This window comes from Hemicordylus capensis, chromosome 6, assembly GCF_027244095.1.
Source record: "Hemicordylus capensis ecotype Gifberg chromosome 6, rHemCap1.1.pri, whole genome shotgun sequence".
Taxonomy (NCBI): domain Eukaryota; kingdom Metazoa; phylum Chordata; class Lepidosauria; order Squamata; family Cordylidae; genus Hemicordylus; species Hemicordylus capensis.
This window is the reverse complement of record NC_069662.1, coordinates 20,990,121-21,011,431: the sequence shown is the minus strand read 5'-3', so window position 1 is coordinate 21,011,431 and position 21,311 is coordinate 20,990,121. Positions and strand designations below refer to the sequence as shown.

The 21,311-nt window shown below is 44.6% G+C and overlaps 1 protein-coding gene across 2 annotated transcripts in view; it reads left to right on the top strand.

Moving 5' to 3' along the window:
• TTYH1 (tweety family member 1) overlaps positions 1 to 21,311 on the top strand; it is a 110,367-nt gene that overhangs the window by 57,337 nt on the left and 31,719 nt on the right. For both annotated transcript variants that reach the window (XM_053265871.1, XM_053265872.1), the window contains exon 3: positions 16,853 to 16,964. In XM_053265871.1, the coding sequence (XP_053121846.1) occupies positions 16,853 to 16,964 (112 nt within the window). The remainder of the gene's footprint in view (positions 1 to 16,852; positions 16,965 to 21,311) is intronic.

Genomic DNA, 21,311 nt, shown 5'->3' with positions numbered 1-21,311 from the left:
TTTTGAGTGTCCATAGACGTACGCTGAATCAGGTTTTATGATCCACTGGAATTGGATTTTTTTGCCCTTCCTCCTCCTCCACTTCCGAACTTTGTGGGATATGGGGGCACAAGTGTCCATGGTGTCTAGCCAGTGGGCCAAGGATAATCTTCCAGGAATTCCCCTGAGGAAGCTTGGAAAACTGCTAGAAATAGACAATGAACTGGAACTGAAAGCAGCAAATGAGACTCCAATCCCAAGAGGGATGGACCGAACCCCAGTTTCAGTTATCCTTAGATGATGACATCTTGACTGTTCCTATGCTTTTCATGTGAAATGGAGTGCATGATCATTGGCTGCAATGTTATTGAGGAGATTGAAAATGTCATAGTAGTAGTTCACTATCAAGATAAGGGACCACACAGGGCAAGAAGCCACAAACAATAACAAAAATCCCCTGTGCCAGACAAAAAAGGATATGTCTGAAACTGCTGACTAAATCTGTGAATCTGTAGGGTACAGAATAGTACACATGTAACCCAATATAGGGAAAATGGTTACCCCTAAAAGACCATGCAACCATTAGTATGAACAATAATATTTACTATATGAACCAAAATCAAATAGGAAATAGTTCCAACTCTATAAAGAATAATAATGAATTATATATAAATTCCAAATGAAGATCCTAATAATAACCAATAAAAAATAAAACAATGAATGAGTGAATAAATGAATGAACAAAACCCATATATACACCTGTATCAGAATGCATATGTATTAGAATTCTGGAAAAATGATAATACTCAAAGCTAGTAGTAGTTCAACCAGGAAAACACCTACATCCAATTTCCTCAGCAGAATAGGAACGTAGGAAGCTGCCATATACGTCAGATCCTTGGTCAATTTAGCTCAGTATTGTCTGCACAGACTGGTACCAGCTTCTCCAAGGAGGCTCTCTCAGCCCTATCTTGGAGAATGGAGATGCCAGGAAGGGAACCTACGACTTTCTGCGTGAAAGCATCTAGGTGCTGTTCCCAGAGTGGCCCCATCCCCTAAGGGGAATATCTTGCAGTGCTCACATGTAGTCTCCCATTCAAATGTAAACCAGGGCAGACCCTGCTTAATAAAGGGAACAATTCATGTTTTCTACCACAAGACCAGCTTTCCTCCCCTAATGAAGCATGCATTCCCACATGTTGACACTGGAAAAGTTGAGACCCTAGTAAGCCAGAGGCAACAATTCTGGACAATGATGTGACTTTAAGGTAGGGGAAAGGGGCATATGAATTCCTAAAGAAAAGAATCCAAAAATAGGTGTAGATAGATAGATAGATAGATAGATAGATAGATAGATAGATAGATATAAGTAAATATCCTTTAATTACAATGAAGATAAGATATAACCATCCACCCAAGGGACATAGCCCAATTAGGGAATTAAAAGCTCAATTTTAAAAATCACAGTCATATATATATACACACACAATGATACTAAAATAGTCTCTATAGAAATTGGAAGAAGTTGAATGTAGCGAAGGTTGTTCCATGTAGATGAAAAAAAATCCAATCTGATCTCTTTTTTTAATATATCCAGAGTCAGTACTCCACTGTATCTTGTTATATTGTCAAAAACTGCCAACCCAAGACAAAGATCTTCTTCAGTGGCAAGTGTTCCCACACAGTATTCTGTTGTTCTTCCAATGATGTAGGTATCTCATGAAGATGTATATAATGCTGGGTATACTCTATTAAACTCCATCCATCTAAGAATGGGGTTTTCAGCTTCATCAGGAAAGACTGACTACTATATTTGAGGCAGACCCAACTGCATTGTGGCCTGAGGATCTGAAACATTGATCCAGATACCAAGAGGAGCACCCTACCAAGTAAATATTCCAATTAGTAACCCCACAGAACATGATGCCTTTTTAAGAGGACAAACCCCACTGGGAATTCTCTACCAGATCACGACTGAAACTCCAGTGGATATTCAGGGACTGAAAATATTTCAAGTCACTTCAGACTCAATAGCAAGAGGCCTGCACATTCTGAACCCCATCAGATGAAGGGAGAAGAGGAAAATATGTTGTTTGAACCATCTGTGGATCTAAGTCACACCTCAGACCTACAGAGGGAAATGGCCTAAAATGTTGAAAGAAGAATCAGGAGCATTTTCCAGAGTGAAGGGAGATCTGGTACAAATTCCCACACTGCAGATGCATATCAGTCTGCGTGACTAATAACCAGTTCAGAAGACATACATCTCAATCCCACACCAATTACATAAAGAAGTAATGGAATATCTGTAAGACCTCTTTAGCAAAGGATACATTATGAAATCAAAATATGTATACTCTTCTCCAGTGGTCTGTGTTCACAAGAAAGATGGAAGCCTCTGTCTCTGTTTGAACTATCGGGAACTGAAAAGGAAGACAATATCAGATAGGCAACCTATTTCTCGAATTCAGAATGTGCTTAATGGATTATGGGGCAAAGCTTGGTTTTCTGTTTTGACCAAGGAAAGACCTATAACCAAAGATACATCACTGAACAAAGTCAACAGCTGACTTCCTTCATCACACCCTGGGGGCTATGTGAATGGATCTGGATCCCATTTGGATTGACTAATGCACCTGCAGCTTTCCGGAGGTGTATGAAAGAATGCCTAGAAGGACTCAGGGATGACATTTGCATTCCATATTTAGGCAATGTCCCAGTTTACAGTGGCACATTTGAGGGACATGTCGAGAATATGAGAAGAGTGTTACAGCAGCTACAGAAAATGGCAATGGGGACAGTAGGGTCCTTCATCAAAATTTATTATATCCCTGCCACTTTTTACCACAGGAGCAAGCTTCAGTCGCCAATAAATTACACAAGAAAGCGAAACACCACAAGCATATTCCAGCTCTAGTGAATTGGACACTGACTCCAATTCTTCAGAAGATCATCTGAAGATCATCTATATAATGCCCCCTACCCAATACAGAACACATGGTGGATAGCACTCTTGACCCAAATGCACATATCTTTTCTCTGCCTGATGAACCAGAGCTTACTCCTGCCGCCCCTGACCTTTCTGATTCTGCAGATCAACCTATGGATTTACCCGTGGAAAGGTTGGAATCTTCTCCTCCACTTGAGTGTGGAGAGGTGCCCGTGTCTGCTAGATGTTGCCCAAATGTGGCAGGTCATCCAGTGAGAGAGAAACGGGCCCCACATGTATTGACCTAGGACCATTTAGAAATGCCCTTGTACCAGCACCTCCCTTCAAATGTTAACACAGATTGTTGTTCCTTGGTGTTATCCACAAAATAATTTGCCATATTATCATCCAGTTCCAGTATTTTATCTTAGTTGATATGTACCAATGTACAATGTGGTGTGTGTTGGGGTGTGTGTGTGTGTGTGTGTGTGTGTGTGTTTTGAGCGGGGGAGTGTGAAAGGAATTGAAATGTAATCCAGTTTAGTTAAGGCTTTGTTGGTATTCATTGCTGATATGGTACTGTCACTTTAAAAAGGAAAGCCTGGTGGAACTCTGGGAAAAGGACCAGGGAGACCCGAGTTCAAATCCCCATTCAGCCATGATACTTGCTGGGTGACTCTGGGCTAGTCACTTCGCTCTCAGCCTAACTTAATTCACAGGGTTGTTGTGAGGAGGAACTTAAGTATGTAGTACTCTGGGCTCCTTGGAGGAAGAGCGGGATATAATATTTATTAAATAAATAAATAAATAAATAAATAAATAAATAAATGGCAGAGGAAACCTTCAGAATAGTTCTAGTGTTGACCTACAGAGAGCAAGAAGCGTGTATCTGCTGAGCATTGACACAATAAATGTTTGATTTCCCCCACAATGTCCTTGCATTGTGGTATAACACAAGTGGTGGGAATTATCCATTAGAGATCCCTGTCCCACCCCACAATTCACACACAATTCCCAGGGTTCTATGAGATTAGAACTACAACTACAATTGAACTGTAGTATTACATTTGTACAATACAGCTGCTGAGGTTGCAATTGGAAAGTGGAAGACCATGTTGAAGCAGTAGATCAGAAACCAAAATTACCTTGCCCCCATTGTATTTATCTCTGCTAGGCGAAAGGAGCTTGAGTGGCAATTTTCAGCAGAATAATGGTGTGAGGGGAACAGGTTAAGAAACCCTTCTTTCCCAGTACTGGTCTTCTATTTGCAGCCTCAAGGACAAGGCTGGGGAGGCAGCTCACTTGATGAAGCCACAGTCTGGCAATTAAAGGGGTAGAAGAATTACCTTTAGGCCCTGGGAGGCAGAGGCAGGGGGTGCTGCCGCCAGCACCATGCACTACATGGGAGGAGGATATAGGCTGGCGGGGGAAACAGAAGGAAAGTGCATGGGTGGGGAGGACGTTTTCTCCCACGTGTTAGATTTCTATTTCTGAAAGAAAAACAACCGTATATTTCACATTCCGTATTTTATTTGAAGGTAAGGGTAAAGTGTGCCGTCGAATCAGTGTTGACTCCTGGCACCCACAGATCAGTGGTTGTCTTTGGTAGAATACAGGAGGGGTTTACCATTGCCTCCTCCTGCGCAGTATGAGATGATGCCTTTCATCATCTTCCTATGCAATTTCCCCATCGCACCTACTACCTTCAGTCACTGAACTGGGAGCACAGCAGGTCATGCACATGTTATACAGCTCCATGCTGAGCAGATGATCTATGCTATCCCTTTGCTCTTTGGAGTAGATTGAAAAGGCAAGTGACTGGGAAGTATTTTTAGCACAAGGACCTTTATTCATCTAGCCTTGGGAGAAATAACCCTTCCAGCCGGATGGACAGGGAGGGTCCAGCAGCCAGATGCCACCCGTTCTAAGCACAGAAACCAGCCTTGAGCAAGGAATGAGCATTCAGGGGAAATAGATTGGTTCGAGAAACTGAGGTGCCAATACTCTCTCAGTTCTCTGGAACAGAAGAGAAGTCTGGTGAGTTAGAAGGGAAGAGGGCTAGAAGTCAGGAGATTTCAGGGAGGTAGATCATCTGTGTGGGAACAGAGGACAGAAGATGCTTCAGGATCACAGAACCATCTGGGAATCAAAATTTGCATTTGAACTTGCGTTTTGGGTGGTATGCAAATGTGCTAAATAAATAAAATATATGTAGTGCAACTCGAAGGCAGAACAATCTACCCACCCCCAGGCTCCCAACTGATGCTATTCAAGCTTGAGTGTGGTGGTTTGAGAGAAAGTGTGACATAATGGATAAAGTGTTGGGCTTGGACTGAGGGAATCCAGGTTCAAAATCCCCGTGAAGTTCTGTGGGTAGCCTTGGGCCACTCATAGCTGAACCTACCTCACAGAGACTACTGTAAAGATAAACTGGGTCTGCCTCACTGCGCTTGTTGACAGAAGAGCGGGATGCATATGTGTGAGATATCTCATTTTTATTCCACTCTTCCTCCGAGGAGCTTTAGGGTGGTGTATGTGGTTCTCATCCCTGCCCCTGTTTTATCCTCACAACAACCCTGTGAGATAGGTTAGGCTGAGAGAGAGCTTAATATTAATTAATTAATTGTAAACCACCCAGAGACGCAAGTTTTGGGTGGTATAGAAATGTAATTAATAAATAAAATAAAAATAAAATATCATCCAGGTACCTTCATGGCCGAGTGGGAATTTGAACCTGAATCTCTGTCCACCACGCCAGGGTTCCCAACTTTGGTTCCCTAGGTGCTTCTGGACCTTACCTCCCACCTTCCCCATCCACAAGAGCTTTCAGTCCTTGTGGCTGGTAATGATGGAATTTGCGGCCCAGCAACTGCCATGCGGGCTCTCAGTGCCACAGTTACAGAGAGAGGGTCACGGGGGGTGTGTGGGGGGGTGTGGGGAAGGCTCTGGATGATTTAGGCATTGAACCAAGCCAGATGCTGGAGGGGAAGGCGACCCTCTCCCCAAAACAAGGTAACCTGAGGAAAAATTGCTTCCTAGCCCCATACACGATGTCCAGACAGATGCTGAGCACAAGCAAAACCAATCCCCTTTGAGGTAGCTGACACTCGCGCATGTCCATGCGCATGTGAGGAGAACTTTCATATCACCTCAACACACAGTGGAGTCAGTTAGCACACAACTAAGAAGATAAGCATATCGCTTCTGGATCAGGCCAAAGGTTCAACTTGATATTTTCAAGTTATGTATTGTCGTTCTCACAGCAGCTAAACAGACACCTCTGTCTTCTGGAGCGCGCACAAGCAGGGTATGAAGGCAGTAGACCTCCCCTACTGTAGACACCCAGCAAGTGTCATAGATACATTGAGCCTCTAAGCACAGAGGCTCAGTTTGGCTACAATGGACAATAGCTATTTATTGGCATAGGTAAAGGTAAAGTGTGCTGTCAAGTTGGTGTTGACTCCTGGCGGCCACAGAGCCCTGTGGTTTCCTTTGGTAGAATACAGGAGGGGTTTACCATTGCCTCCTCCTGCGCAGTATGAGATGATGCCTTTCAGCACCTTCCTATATAGCCACTGCCCAATATAGTATATAGCGGGGATTCAAACTGGAAACCTTCTGCTTGCTAGTCAAGCATTTCTCTGCTGCGCCACTTAAGGTGACAGCATTTATTGGCATATCCCCCATCAATTTGTCCATTCCCTTTTAAAACTAGTAGCCGTCACTACAATTTATGGCAGATAATTCCATAGATTACTTATCTATATGCTGGGTTAATTTCAGCTACTGATCACCAAGTGCTGTCAAGTGATGAGACATCAAGAGCTGGTACTTAGAATTACAGAATGGTCAAGCTGAAAGGGACTTTGGAGGTCTTCTAGTCCACCCCTTTGCTCTGTCCAGGAAATTGCTACCGCTTCCCTGACAGATGGCTGTTTGGCCTCTGTCTGAAACCAACCCGCAGCAAAGGAGAGCCCACCACTACATGAGGCAGGCTGTTCCACTGTCAAAAAGTAGGGAATTCCTCCTAATGTGAATCCTGAATCTGCTTCCTTGTAATATCAACCCATTGGCTCTAGCTTTCCCTAAGGAGCAACAGAGAACATGTCCACTTCTTCTTCTATGTGACAGCCCGTCAGATATTTTAAGTTGGGAATCATATCTCCCTTTAGTCTGTTCTTGACCAGACAAAACATGCCTAGCACTTTCAGTTTCAACCATTCCTCAAAGGACTTGGTGTCCAGACCCCTCACCATCTTTGCTGCCCTCCTCTGAACCTGTCCCCATCATCAATACAGGAAGCTGCCTTACAGTGAGTCAGACCATAGGAACATAGGAAGCTGCCATATACTGAGTCAGACCATTGGTCTATCTAGCTCAGTACTGTCTTCACAGACTGGCAGCAGCGTCTCCAAGGTTGCAGGCAGGAATCTCTCTCAGCCCTATCTTGGAGATGCTGCCAGAAAGGGAACTTGGAACCTTCTGCTCTTCCCAGAGCGGTTCCATCCCCAGAGGGGAATCTCTTACAGTGCTCACACATCAAGCCTCCCATTCATATGCAACCAGAGTGGACCCTGCTTAGCTAAGGGGACAAGCCATGCTTGCTACCACAAGACCAGGTCTGGAGTCATAGGAACACGGGAAGCTGCGTTCATAGGAACACAGGAAGCTGCCTTGTACTGATTTGGACCATCCAGCTCAGTACAGCATACACTGACTGCCTGGCAGTGGCTTCTCCAAGGTTTCAGGCAGGAGTCTCCCTCAGCCCTACTTGGGAATGCCAAGGATTGAACCTGGGACTTTCTGATGCTCTACCATTGAGCTATGGCTCCATCCCCTTAGGGGAATATCCTACAGCTGACACACAGTCCCCCCCAAATGCAAATCAGAACAGTCCCTGCTTAGCAAAAGGAAGAATTCATGTCCTTTACCACAAGACCAGTTTGCTTCTCCAGTCTCCTCACCTCGGGAAAGTGCTTCCTGGCACTTTCCTGAGGTGACGGCTTCAGGTGTGACTGTGAAAAAAAGAGGAAGGATCTCCCCACCCCCCATATGGAAGTTCTGAACAAAAGCAGGAGAATGTTGAGGATTCCAAACGTACCATTTAGCCACAGTGGAATGAGAAGGGTCTAGCAAGCTTACAGAGGGATGGGATGGGAACCAAGATTCCTGACCTCTCTGGGAGAAGAGTGGTAGATAGGGGGGGGGGGGATTGCAGAGGGGTGGGACTGGAGCTAGGAATGTTTTCCCCCTAACCCTATCCTTTTTATTCCCTCACCCCTCAGTCTGGGAATGGCCACCCATCAAATAAAAAAGCTTGATTATCATGAGAATGGCACTGCCTCTCTCCCGCCCTGCAAGGTTGTGAGAGGAGGAGGAGGAGAAGGAGGAGGGAGGTGGTTGCCATAGAGATGGGATTTAGGGAGAAAGAGAAAGAGAGGGCCTAGTGTGACTGAAAGAGGCGGCATGGGAAGGGGGGAGCAAAGATGTGAGAGAGTCGGTGGGTACATGATGGAGGGAGAGAAAAGGGGAGAATGGCTGAGGCCAACATGCTGAATGGAAGGGTTGGTGTGTGAAGGGTGAACAGGTGGGCGAGTGAAATCATTGGAGGCTCCAGGATTTTGGGGAGCACTTTAGCAAGATGCTCCCGGAGGGCACATGGACAAAGTATTCTCTCATGGTGCCTACACACCTTCTCAGGTATCCTGTGCAAAGTGAGGTGGCCTTGTTCCCTCTGGAGCGAGCCAGGATCAGATGTGAGGAACTGGATGGTAGAATGGATGGGTGGCTGTGGTTTCTCACCCACCCCCCGCCTGGCATCTTGGATAAATTGCTGTGGGGGAGACCAATCCAGATTTAAACTGTGGAGGAGGGATGTGTTAAATCACCTTCCTCGCCCCACTGCAGTCCCAGTTTGAATCAGGACCCTGTGCAACTGGTATTTAACAAAACAAAAAGCCGCAAGACCAATTGCATGCTCACAACGATGTGCTAAATGTTAAATGTTCCAGTGCTTTGTTCTTGAACTCTAACAAGCAATCTTTCCTAAATCAAGAAAGAAAGAAAAAGGTCGAGACTCCACTGATAAGTGTAACTTATAGCAGACTTGAAAATAAAATTACAGTTTAATAGCCCACAGTTGAACTCATGGATACCCATGTTAATACACTGATGGATTAAAAGAAAGAAAACAAAACATAAAACAATTGTATTCCAGTTTGCAAAAATTCATTGCCATCAAGGCCGGGAGCCCCACACAGTTAGACTCTGGGGGTCCAGGATATTACAGGCCCCTTTCCTGCATTTTCCCATTTTATTCTTTTAAAAAACAAACAAACATATCTTGCTCTTTTATGGCCTGATCTTGCACAGAGTTAGGCATGCTTAAGATAACGGATATCAATTGGTTTAGGCATGTCTAACTCTGCATAGAATCAGGTTTTTACTGGATGGATCCCACTTCTCACTACCAAATACACTTGCGGGGGTGCTACTCACCCCAGCATGTCTAAGGGCCTGCTGATCTCCTGGAAGTAATTCATACTCACCATAGGTAACTATTAGAAGCCTATGTATTACTTTCTATCCCGATAAAACATCATTGAATTCACAGTGTTTAAGGATGAAGGTATACAGAGATGGCTGGAAAGTTCAACAAAGGGGTTTATGTATTGATTTGGCTTCTTAAGTGATCCTATCCACAAGGCAAGAAAACCTATATAAAACATGATTAATCCCCCCTCACCAAAATGATACAGAAACCACCAGACTAAAACAAAAATTCTGGTTATCCATAAATGCACACATGTGGATGGGTCCTAAAAGAGCAGCTTGGGTGAATGAGTGTGTGAGAATTAGCAAAATCAGCGGAAGGAAGGGTGTTTGGTACCTTGGCCTTTCTTGGGTTAATCCCCATACATTTTGGTTGCAGCTGTTTCCTACACACTTGTGTCACTACTAGAAAGACTATAATTACCCACCCAGCGTACTTCATAATTACAGTTACGAAGCAAGCCAGAGGGTGGGTGAGCAAAAGCTGGCTGTCAGGACAGGAGCCAGCCACAGATTGTGTGTGTGTGTGTGTGTGTGTGTGTGTGTGTGTGTGTGTGTGAGAGAGAGAGAGAGAGAGAGAGAGAGAGAGAGAGAGAGAGAGAGAGAGAGAGAGAGAGAGCGCAGTTCTCTCTCTCATCCATAGTCCTTTTCACACTCACTTGTTCCCTTGCTATGCAAATCCCTTCCCAATCCCCGGCCAGCTGCCATAAGAAGCTTAGACGTTTTCCTGGAGGCGCCTGCTACCACAGTGCATCTTTGCGCTCTTCCCTTCTTTCCTTTCCTGCTCACTCTCTGCACATCTGCATTATTACTCCCATTGTGATGACTGCCAATATTCCCTCCACTGTGCCTTCAGGATTATTCCTCCCAGGAGCAGCCCTTCAATGAGGTGAGATGAGGTGAGATGGTTGCCTCAGGCAGCAAAATTATTGGGGCACCAGTGAGGCAGCAAAATGCCCCCTCCTCCTCTTTGTTACTGCCTTGTGCGCTCCTCAGGGACATCAATCAATCAATCAATCAATCATCATCATCATCATCATCATCATTTATTCAATTTCTATACCGCCCTTCCAAAAATGGCTCAGGGCGGTTTACACAGAGAAATAATAAATAAATAAGATGGATCCCTGTCCCCAAAGCGCTCACAATCTGAAAAGAAACATAAGATAAACACCAGCTTTTAATAGTCACTGGAAGTACTCTCTCAAGAATGTGAGAACCGATCAAGGCACAAATTTCCGTCAATGGATCCATCCACCGGGATTCGGCTGGAGCCATTTGTAGGCTTCTTTCCCTCCTGACATCTGCTTCTCCAAGTGTCCAATGGTAACAGATCTGAGGTTATGATTATGATGAAACTCTTATGTTAGGGGATAACTAGTTGATCGTTCTAGGGGGAATCTGTGTGTTCCAGAATAAAGTGTGACTGACTTCCCCCCCTCAGGATATTAGAAGGTCATTAAGTGTGTGGCAAGAAAGCACATCCAGCTGATGGGAGGGGCTCAGACAAGAGTGTAAGGTGACATCCTCATCCTCTTTCTGCACCCTTCCTCCACCTTAAATTTGAGGTGTTCATTTAGAATAGGGGTGGGGAACCTTGGCCCTCCAGCTGTTTTTGAACTACAACTCCCACCATCCCCAGCCACAATTGCTGGGGATGGTGGGAGCTGTAGTTTAAAAACAGCTGGCGGGCCAAGGTTCCCCACCCCTGATTTAGAAGGAAACAGCAGGTCAGGGAGCTGCAGCACTTTGCCAGGTATAAGGGCTGGCTTCCTGTGTGCTGATGTTATCTGCTACCAACTTGAAGATGTGCTCTGCTATTTTCAGCCCCATCTAATGCTCAGCTTGTGTGTACATGCACACACCTAAATATTACAAAGGTAGCCAATATATAATGTTGTGGTTAGCATGTTGGAACAGGACCAGGGAGGCCCAAGTACACTGCTCTGGGATCTTTGGAGAAAAAGTGAAATAATACATGAAATAAATAAACAATGAATAAATAATAAAATAAACTAAACATAAGCCTCCAGTAATATCTCCCCCAAAGAAAAGCCTCACACATATTCAAGTTACGTGCGATCTGTGTACCGTGTACACATGCACTAATCTGTAAACACATACAAGCATAACTTTTCAAGTTATGAGAGGTGTTATGAGAGGAGAGCTGGTCTTGTGGTAGCCAGCATGACTTGTCCCCTTAGCTAAGCAGGGTCCACCCTGGTTGCATATGAATGGGAGACTTGATGTGTGAGCACTGTAAGCAGGGCCGGATTAACATAGTAGCAAATGTAGCATTTGCTACGGGCCCCGCATTTTCTAGGGCCCCACACGCCTGGCTTGAACGTCTGCCCCTTCTTTCTGCTCTCTATTTGGTGCTCTCTGCTGACTCTCCTCATTGCCTGCTGCTGCTCATTTTCATCTCCGGCATCACTCGCCTTGCTGGAGGGCGTTTAAGCAAGGTCTTCCTGGCACCATGGTGTTGATTGGGTTATCTATTATGTTAAGCAGCACAGGAGGGGAGTAGTAAGAACAACAATAGGAACAGATAGCTTGCAAAGGGGTCTCAAAGATAACTTAATCACCAGGGAGTTGGTCCTTATTTGTTTAAACTGTAAAAGTTTTTTAAAACATACACACAGAGAGTAAAAGAAATAAAAGCAGTTTAGATTAAAAAACAACTATTAATGCCAGGCGGAAGAAAGGAAGCTAAAGAAGATGCTAGTTGTATGCTGCCACTGACTGGGAGAGGGTAAAGATAAACAATGAGAATGTGTACCTTTAAGAGGAAAAAGAAAGCCGGAAGTAACTCAGATGCACGGCAAGAGGAGTCTCAAAGTTTAGTGGATCAATTGAGGGGAGCTTGAAGAGAGATTATATTATGGTCTTGTTGGGTAAGGTCACTTATATCCTCCTTTAGTATCTAGTGCTGTTGGGAGGGAATTCGTGATCATTGCTTTTCAAGGAACTGCCAAATTTAAGGTGAGCTCCTTTCCTCTCCTCTAGAACTGAAATAACTACCGCTGCGTTGTCAACTTCATTAGCTTTACATTGGGATGCCCGTTGAAATTGTCCAAAGATACACGGAGGCTGCAAACCTAAACACACTTAATAGAGAATAAGGCTCATTGAGTTCAGTGGGACTTACTTCTGAGTAAACATGCTCAGGGTTGCACTGAATGATTTGTGCATTTCCTCCTTTTAATATTAAGCATGTTAGTGTAATTTAGATTGAAAGAGGCTGTGCCTCCTGCCAAAAGATTGTCTTTTGGATACTTCTGTTTTCATGGAAGTTGCTAATGTACCTCATCATAATTACATTCATTTGCAATGCATCAACTGTTTTAAATATACATCTGCTTTCCTGTCAGGCTTGCACAAGAGGTTAAACATATATTCTTAATATTGTCAAATGGCCCTTTTAATGTCATGGCTGCTGGGATCCAATATGTTCTGCACACATTGGAATCAAACATCCACTGTTGTGTGCCAAAATTGCTAATAGGTTCAGATTTCTCAAAGTACAGAATTCCTGAGAACCTTTTAATTTAAACATTCAGAGTTTTGTTCCCCACCCCCTCTCTCTTTGTGAAAATAACTCCAAAGGAGAACCCACGGTCAGGAGTCACAAAAGTGTGTGTGTGTGTGTGTGTGGTGTTTTGCAAAGTTTGTTGACTGGCTGGCTCAGCTGAGTGGAGGCATGGGGCGGTTGGTGGGGGCGCACTAGGCAAATGAAATAATTGAATTACTTTACTATGCAAGTAAATAATTTATGTTTCAATATTTATGTGCATTTTTTAAATTTGGGGCCCCTTCATAACATATGCTACAGGCCCCACACTAGCTTAATCCGGCCCTAACTGTAAGATATCCCCCTCAGGGGATGGAGGTGCTCTGGAAAGAGCAGAAGGTTCCAAGTTCCCTCCCTGGCAGCATCTCCAAGATAGGGCTGAAAGAGATTCCTGCCTGCAACCTTGGAGACGCCACTGCCAGTGTGAGCTAGAGAGACCAATGGTCTTACTCAATATATGGTAGCTTCCTATGTTCCTATTCACATGTTATGTTGAATGCACGTACAGCAGTACACTTCCTATCTAGAACATGCATTTGAGAGAGTCTGTATCCAGGTTTGAATTTTGTATTAGAATGCACACAGCCACACTATGGTTCTTCAGGTTTCAACTGTCCCCCATTCCTGGATCTGTAGAATGAAGGCAAGAAGAATGCAATGTGTCGCTTGCATGTCTAGTGCACTTGCATGTAAATGCACGTACATGTGCACCACTTTCCCTCCATCACCCCAGCCCTATTATCCAGAAAGCTAATGTTGCTGAAAGTGTTTTACAGCTGCTCTACAAATAAGGACAACCAGATCCATTGTGAGATTACAGTTCTATGGGACATTGTTATGCTTTTGAAAAGAAAACTGTACTGGTCAGTATACACATCATGCTTTCGAAACGAGTGCAGGACGGGCTATGACAAAGCCCGTCCTGCACTCTATGACAAATAAATATAATGACAAATAAATATAATGTACCACAGGTGAAGAGCCTTCAGCAATGGTGGGGAGGCAGTGATGCTTGGTGTGAGACAGAGGCTGACATCCTGGCTAATGAAGCTCCAGTACTTTGTGAGATGCACCAGTGCTGCAGATGCAATTGACTAACTCAGCACCAGCATTTGTGTGAGGAGGGGGAGAATTTGATGGCTTCCTCTTCCCATGGAAGCCTTTTATGTCAGCCCAAAATATGTCCCTGATGGTTGCGCAGCCCTCAGGGACATCTTTTTGGGTGACATAAAGGACTTCCAAGGAAAGGGGAGGTTGTTAAAATTAGTCCCCACTTCCACAGGTGGGGACTACTAGGGTGGAATTCATCCACAGCACTGGCACATCTCACAAAGCTTCATTGGTCAGGATGTCAGCCAGTGGTTGAAATAAAGTGTCCCTGTTGTCATTTGAACTATTAGAGAGCCTTGAAGGTCAGGCCTAGCACAACCATAAGGGCTGAGCCATACTACAGACCTAAAATAATTTAATATCACTTCTTCTTCCAGGGATCCCTGAAGATTATAGTTCTGTGATGGGCCAGGGTCTAGAGACAGCAATTGACCAAACTATAGTTCCCAAGATCCTTTGAAGCCATTACAGAGAAAGTGGTATAAGCCCAATGTATCTTTGTAGTGTAGGTAAGGCCTAAGTCTGACCTGAGTTGTGGGTCACTGTAAAGCAAGAACTGGCAGGGATTGGGCAGAGGAAGGAGAACAAAGCAGAAGGAAAGGCTTGCGGCATGGTGAATTTTCGCTCCCTGTGGTGTTTTTGATTAATTCGTTCATTGATCCAGGCCAGCTTTTGAATGGTGCTTTAGTTACTTTTATTCCAGACAGGGCTAACAAACAGTCAGCAGCAAGAGCACTGAAGGCAGACTGCACTTGCCTCTCTGTAAATAATATCTGTCTCATTAAACTGTTAATATTCCTGATTCAACTCCACTGTCTTGTCCTTGCATACCACAACTCTCTCCTCTGGATTCTACACTCCCCTGCCTGATCTTTCAATACCTGGATATGCTGTCAGAACTCGCAGTGAACAAAATGGTTGCCATTCTAGGCATTCATTCTCACATCTGCCTTCAAGGCATGCATATTCCCAGCAGTAGGAATGCTGCTCCATTTCAGAAGCCCTGAGGCCAATAAGACACTCACTGAGGAGGTTCAAGACAACAAATAAAATATTTGAATAAAGGCACTTCCTGCCTTTGCTTTCCTTTTGGTCTTCACGGGCCTTGTTATGGCCCTCAGTTGAAAGAAACAAGTATCAAAAATATGCACATAAACCTCTGGAATCACATGGGTTGCCTTACTTGTGTGAGTCACCTGAACAGAGGACTCTGGGGTATTCCCTCAGCATCCACAACCCACCCTCTTTGATTAAAAAAGCCTAAGGCCCCTTGAAAACCTGAAGTGGGTGTGGCTAGGGAGGAGGAAAAGGGTATCTGGACTGAATTTGGCTACTCTCCAGATATTATTATCTACAGGGTGCCCAAGTGAGCGTCTGGGAAGGGGTATCACTTCATCCAGCATCTGTTAGGCAAGACATCTTCTGCAGCATCCGACTATTTAGTTCGGGGGGTTGTTTTGTTTTTTTACTGTAAAGTTGATAACTGTAGACTGGAACAAGAGGAGGCTGGAAACTCTGAGCAGTGAGCTGGCATCTGGTGGGCCACTGTGTGAAACAGGATGCTGGACTAGATAGGCCTTGGGCCTGATCCAGCAAGGCTGTTCTTATGGAAGCCCTGGTTCCCCTGCTGGGCCTAAAGAGAGCTCTGAGCCTTGGGCCTTGTTCTCAATAAGGTGGCAGACCTGTGCCTTGATTATATCCTTTCAAACTGCAGGTGGGTGGGTTCATAGGATAGCATGCTCTTCCACACAGTAACATTGCCTCCATATAGAAAATTAGCAGGTCAGAGGGGTGAGGCCCATTTACATGTTATGTTCAACCTTGTACAATGAGTGTACAGTGTGTACACAGCTGCAGTTCTGTACACAGCTACAGTCATTCATATGTTATGCAAACGCAGGTATAGTACACTTCCTATCTGTACCATACATTTGAAAGGCCTATATCCACGTTCACCTTTAAAATGTACACGGGGACAGTAATTCACACAAACGCATGTACAAGTGTGCAGAGCAGTGTTCCCTCTAAGGCGTGCGCATGAACACATTTTTTAACGTCTGCTCAGATAATTTTATTGTTAAATTTATATACCGCCTTTTATTAAAACAATCCCACGGCAGTTTACAGCAAAATTTAAAAACAAGATTATAAAAATGACACAGTTAAAACATTAAGCTAAAAATATAAGACAAATCTGATTAAAAAATTTAAAACACAAGTATAAAAACAATACAAAGTACAAAGAGCAGCAGCAGAGACAATCATATAACCTTTTGCCCTGTAGTTTACCTATTTGCTTTTTGTTAGTTTTTAATTTAGAATGTAATTTTTAATGTTGTCTTGCTTGCATGTTTTTGTGCACCGCCCGGAGTCTTCGGAGTGGGCGGTATATCAAATGTTTCTAATAAATAAATAAATAAATAAATAAATAAATAATGAATATAAAAAGCCTGGGTAAAAAGCCAAGATTTAACATAATTTTAGATCCCACTCAGATTGTATTGGGAAGTCCCACTCTGAATGTACATGCGTATACACTGCCTTGATACATCCACCCAAAACAAAACTCATTCCACACACAGATGAAAAAATTAGAAAGAACACTGCTGACCAGGCAGCACTGAGGGCACATTGGTCAGGGGGAAAGGCTATAAGAGTTGCAATCCCTGAGTTCTGATCTCTCTCTCTCTTTCTCTCTCTCTCCAACATAGTGCTGGGATTGGCATTGGTTTCTATGGAAACAGCGAGACCAACGACGGCGTGTACCAGGTCACATATTCACTAATGAATGCCAACCATACGCTAAGCTCCATCGATACTCTGGTGAGTGTGTGTGTGTGAATGCTAAAGCCTTATTTATACAGTCATTTCTCACGAGGTTATAATCCCTGGCCTCACTCTAATCTGTGCTACATTCACACATTCCAGAGGTGAGTCAGAGACTGGAATTACTTGAGAATCAACTCCTGGCCAGATAAATGACTCATGAGTCCTAGGACTGCCAACCTCCAGAATTGGCCTACAGTCTCTAGGAACTGGCACCAATCCCCGGGTCACTGCTAAAAGCAATCTTGGAGACTGTAAATTGCTTGATATTGTGAAAAGTATTGGAAATATTGCATGTGGGGAAAGGGCGGGGAGGCAATAATTTCAGTCACGGTTGGCAATCCTACCCTTGACTCACTTTTCTGTCTTCCAGGGATGTGTGCACTTGGCATGGAACTTTCATGGAGCCAGAATGTAGATGTCGCAAATGTGTCTAACACAATGCTGCATCGTGAATGAATGTGTTGCAAGGGCTAGCATGCATGGGGTGCATGTGAATGAAAATGAATATTGTGTGCACTATCTGGAGGGATCAAGCTTGCTGTGTGGAAGTCATGGTCACTATGCACATTACACCAAGGGCATGTCACACTGATAGCTGAACTTGAGCAGATATCTCCAGGCAGTGTGAGTGCATCTGTTTGTTGTGTGAGTAGCCTGCTGTGCAAAGGTTTGCATTGCTACTGTGCGCTAATGTTGTATGTGCTTTGGTTTTCACGCTTTCTACCTTCCAGACAACTTTCCACAGCAACTTCTCTGCCCAGGAACTTCAGCATGGTTGCCAACCACAAAATCCGGGCACTGTAGAGGATTCTGGGACATAGTTTAGGGCACACAATCACCCCATGTAAAGCATTTTCCAGACCTGCTTGGCCTCATGTTGTGTGAACTGAGAGCGCTCTCCAGAACATTTTCTTCTGGCTGTACTGTGCAGGGAAGATGAGTAGTTGTATGTCAAGAAAGCTTGTCCATCCAGCCCTATTAACAATTTATTATTATTATACCACTTTTCAGCAAAACAGTTTTCAAAGTAGTTTACATAGAAAAAGAAATAAGATCATTCCCTGTCCCCCAAAAGCTCACACTCTAAAAAGAAACACAAAGTAAGACACCAGCAACAACCACACTGGAAGGACACTCTGCTGTGGTTGGATAGGGCCAGTTGTTCTCCCCCTGCTAAATATAAGAAAACCACCACTTTGAAAGGTGCCTCTTTGCTCAGTTAGCAGGGAATGCTTTACTTATTTGCTCATTGAGGAAGCTCCTGAAAAGCTCCCGAAGAAGCCCAGGAATTCCTGGGGAAAGTCTGAAAGCACTGTTTGAGTACTAGGCATAGACCAGGGGACAAATGACACATGATATTAAGCACATAATCTGACCCTCCACATTTGTTTTTTAAAAGTTAAATAGCAATCATCAGGAGGGCAGTCAGGAATCGGATTGCGGCATGGAGGTAGGAGCATTTATACCTTTCCCCACTATGCTGCCGTAGGGAATGGGACAATTTGCCGTGGCCAACTCGCTGCCGGTCAATTTGACACGGCCAACTCGCCACAGGGACAACTCACCGCAGGGAACAACCCAACTCTCCCCACCACCACCCCGCAAGCCTGTCCTGTCACTTTGGCTTTTGATTTGGAGGGGACGAGCAGGTGGGAGGCAAGAGGAAGCTAAATTTCCACCTACCACCCACCAAAGCATGTCTTTCACGTTCTGCAGTGGAAGGAAGAATCTCTCTGCATTCCTACCTGTGGGCTTGTGCCTCATGAGAAGTGAAATGTCAGGTGCGAAGCCTGCACCAGAGCTTGAGAGCAGGCGAGCTGCTATTTTCCTCCTCATAGGAACATAGGAAACTGCCATATACTGAGTCAGACCATTGGTCTATCTAGCTCAGTATTGTCTTCACAGACTGGCAGCGGCTTCTCCAGTGTTGCAGGCAGGAATCTCTCTCAGCCCTATCTTGGAGAAGCCAGAGAGGGAACTTGGAACCTTCTACTCTTCCCAGAGCGGCTTCATCCCCTGAGGGGAATATCTTGCAGTGCTCACACATCAAGTCTCTCATTCATATGCAACCAGGGCAGACCCTGCTTAGCTATGGGGACAAGTCATGCTTGCTACCACAAGACCAGCTCTCCTCCGATAGGACCAGCTCTCTCTCCTCATATTGGCCCTCTGCGGGTCTCCCCAAAGCAGCAGCAGACCTTGTTGCTGAGTTCTCTGATTAAAGCAGACTACCTCACGTGTATCCCAGGGATATTAACAGAACACTTGGGGGATAAATAGTTCAAACTGGTGACAAATATGAAAAAGGGGCTATTTTGATCCAATATGGCATTCTGGTCATAATAGTGCTCCAGAGTCAGTAACAAATACTGTAGACTTGCAGACATCTAGAAGCCTGAGCATGTATACACTTATCCAAGCTCTGGAAGTTCTACAGGGCTGGGCCCAGAAACAGAGAGGGGAAATTGATCCGCACCAGACATTTCAGTTCTCATGAGGCACAACCTCACATGTAGGAATGCAGAGAGATTCTTAGACAGTCTTAACACCACACCAAATACACACATGTTTTGACAATTGCATGAAACCCCAAGGTGTTCAACAAGAGGCTGTGTTCTATATGGGGAGGATGCTAGGAGATATGCCAGTCTTCAACATGCAGATAATGCAGCCCAGACTACAGCCCAGTCTCTTGTTCATGCAAAAATAAATTAATAGATAAAAGCCTAACAGTCTGTACAATCCTGCAGAGTGATTGGCGTGGCATCTTGATATCTTCTCTGCCATGTAAGCAGTTTTATGCTGGGCCATAGGGTGCAGTGAGTTGTACTTTCCTGCAGAGAATTTAAAAACAACAATACAACAAGCACACACACCTTGGCCAGGAAATCTCCTCCTAAGAATTTTGCTAAACAATTCAAAATTCAACTACACACCAGATTCCCCCAAGTGTTCTGTTAATATCTCTGGGATACACGTGAGGTAGTCTGCTTTAATCAGAGAACTCAGCAGCAAGGTCTGCTGCTGCTTTGGGGAGACCCTCAAAGGGGCAATATGAGGAGGAAAATGGCAGCTCGCCTGCTCTCAAGCTCTGGTGCAGGCTTTGCACCTGACATTTCACTTCTCATGAGGCACAAGCCCACAGGTAGGAATGAAAAGAGATTCTTCCTTCCACTACAGAACGTGAAAAACAAGCTTTGGTGGGTGGTAGGTGGAAATTTTGCTTCCTCTCGCCTCCCTCCTGCTTGTCCCCTCCGGATCGAAAGCCAAAGTGACAGGACGGGCTTGTCGGGGGGGGGGGAGTTGGGTTGTTCCCTGAGGCGTGTTGTCCCTGCGGAGAGTTGGCCGCGTCCAATTGACCGGCAGTGAGTTGGCCGCGGCGAGTTCCTGCCAAAAAATCACACCCCTGAAGCTGATATTGGCGCTAATAGTGGCTTCAGGACATTATTTTCATTGGGACCATGGCTGGCAGGAAAGGATTAAATGTTTCCTCCCTGCATACTGCAGTCCCAGTCTTGACTGGATCCTCCCATGGCTGCTATGTAATGTTTAAAAAGCAAATATGGAGGGCCAAACAACATTCGATTCAACTTAATGTGTAGTTTGATCTCTAGGTTGTGTCATGTGTGAATGGAATTTGGCTAGCATGTGCACTGTACACAATTAGTGCTTAGCTGATAAAATGCTGGCACATTCCAACATATTTAAAGTACAGTTGCATCCAGGTCATGCTAACACACATGACTAGAAAAAGAAAAATGTCTAGACTTGTGGATTTGGAAAATCACTTGAAAATACATGGGTGGTATGCCCGCTGAAATCTCAAAAGCCAAAGGAGAGCTTGGCAGCACTTCCTACCATTGTTCCCTCTAACAGGGATTCCCAGATGTTGTTGACGACAACTCCCAGAATCCCCAAGCAAAAGCCATTGCAGCTGGCGATTCTGGGAGTTGTAGTCAACAACATCTAGGAATCCCTGTTAGAGGGAACACTGCTCCCTACTCAGTGTGGCTTCCGTGTTTGCATAGCATCTTAAGAACATAAGAATTACCTTGCTGGGTCAGAACAAAAGTCCACCCAACCCAGTATTCTGTCTCTGTAGCCAGGACACATGGAAAGTTTTGAGACATGGCATAGTGTCGGCCAGGAGTTCCCAAGCTTGTGTTCCCAAGTGTTGTTGGACTACAGCTCCCATCATTCCCTGCCACAATGACCTTTGATTAGAAACCATTCATGGACAGCCATCCCCCCGCCTGCCTGTCCCCGGCTGTCCCAGTGAACTCCAACCGACAGTAATGTCAATGAATAAAATGCACACATCTATGCTGCAACCCTGCCTTC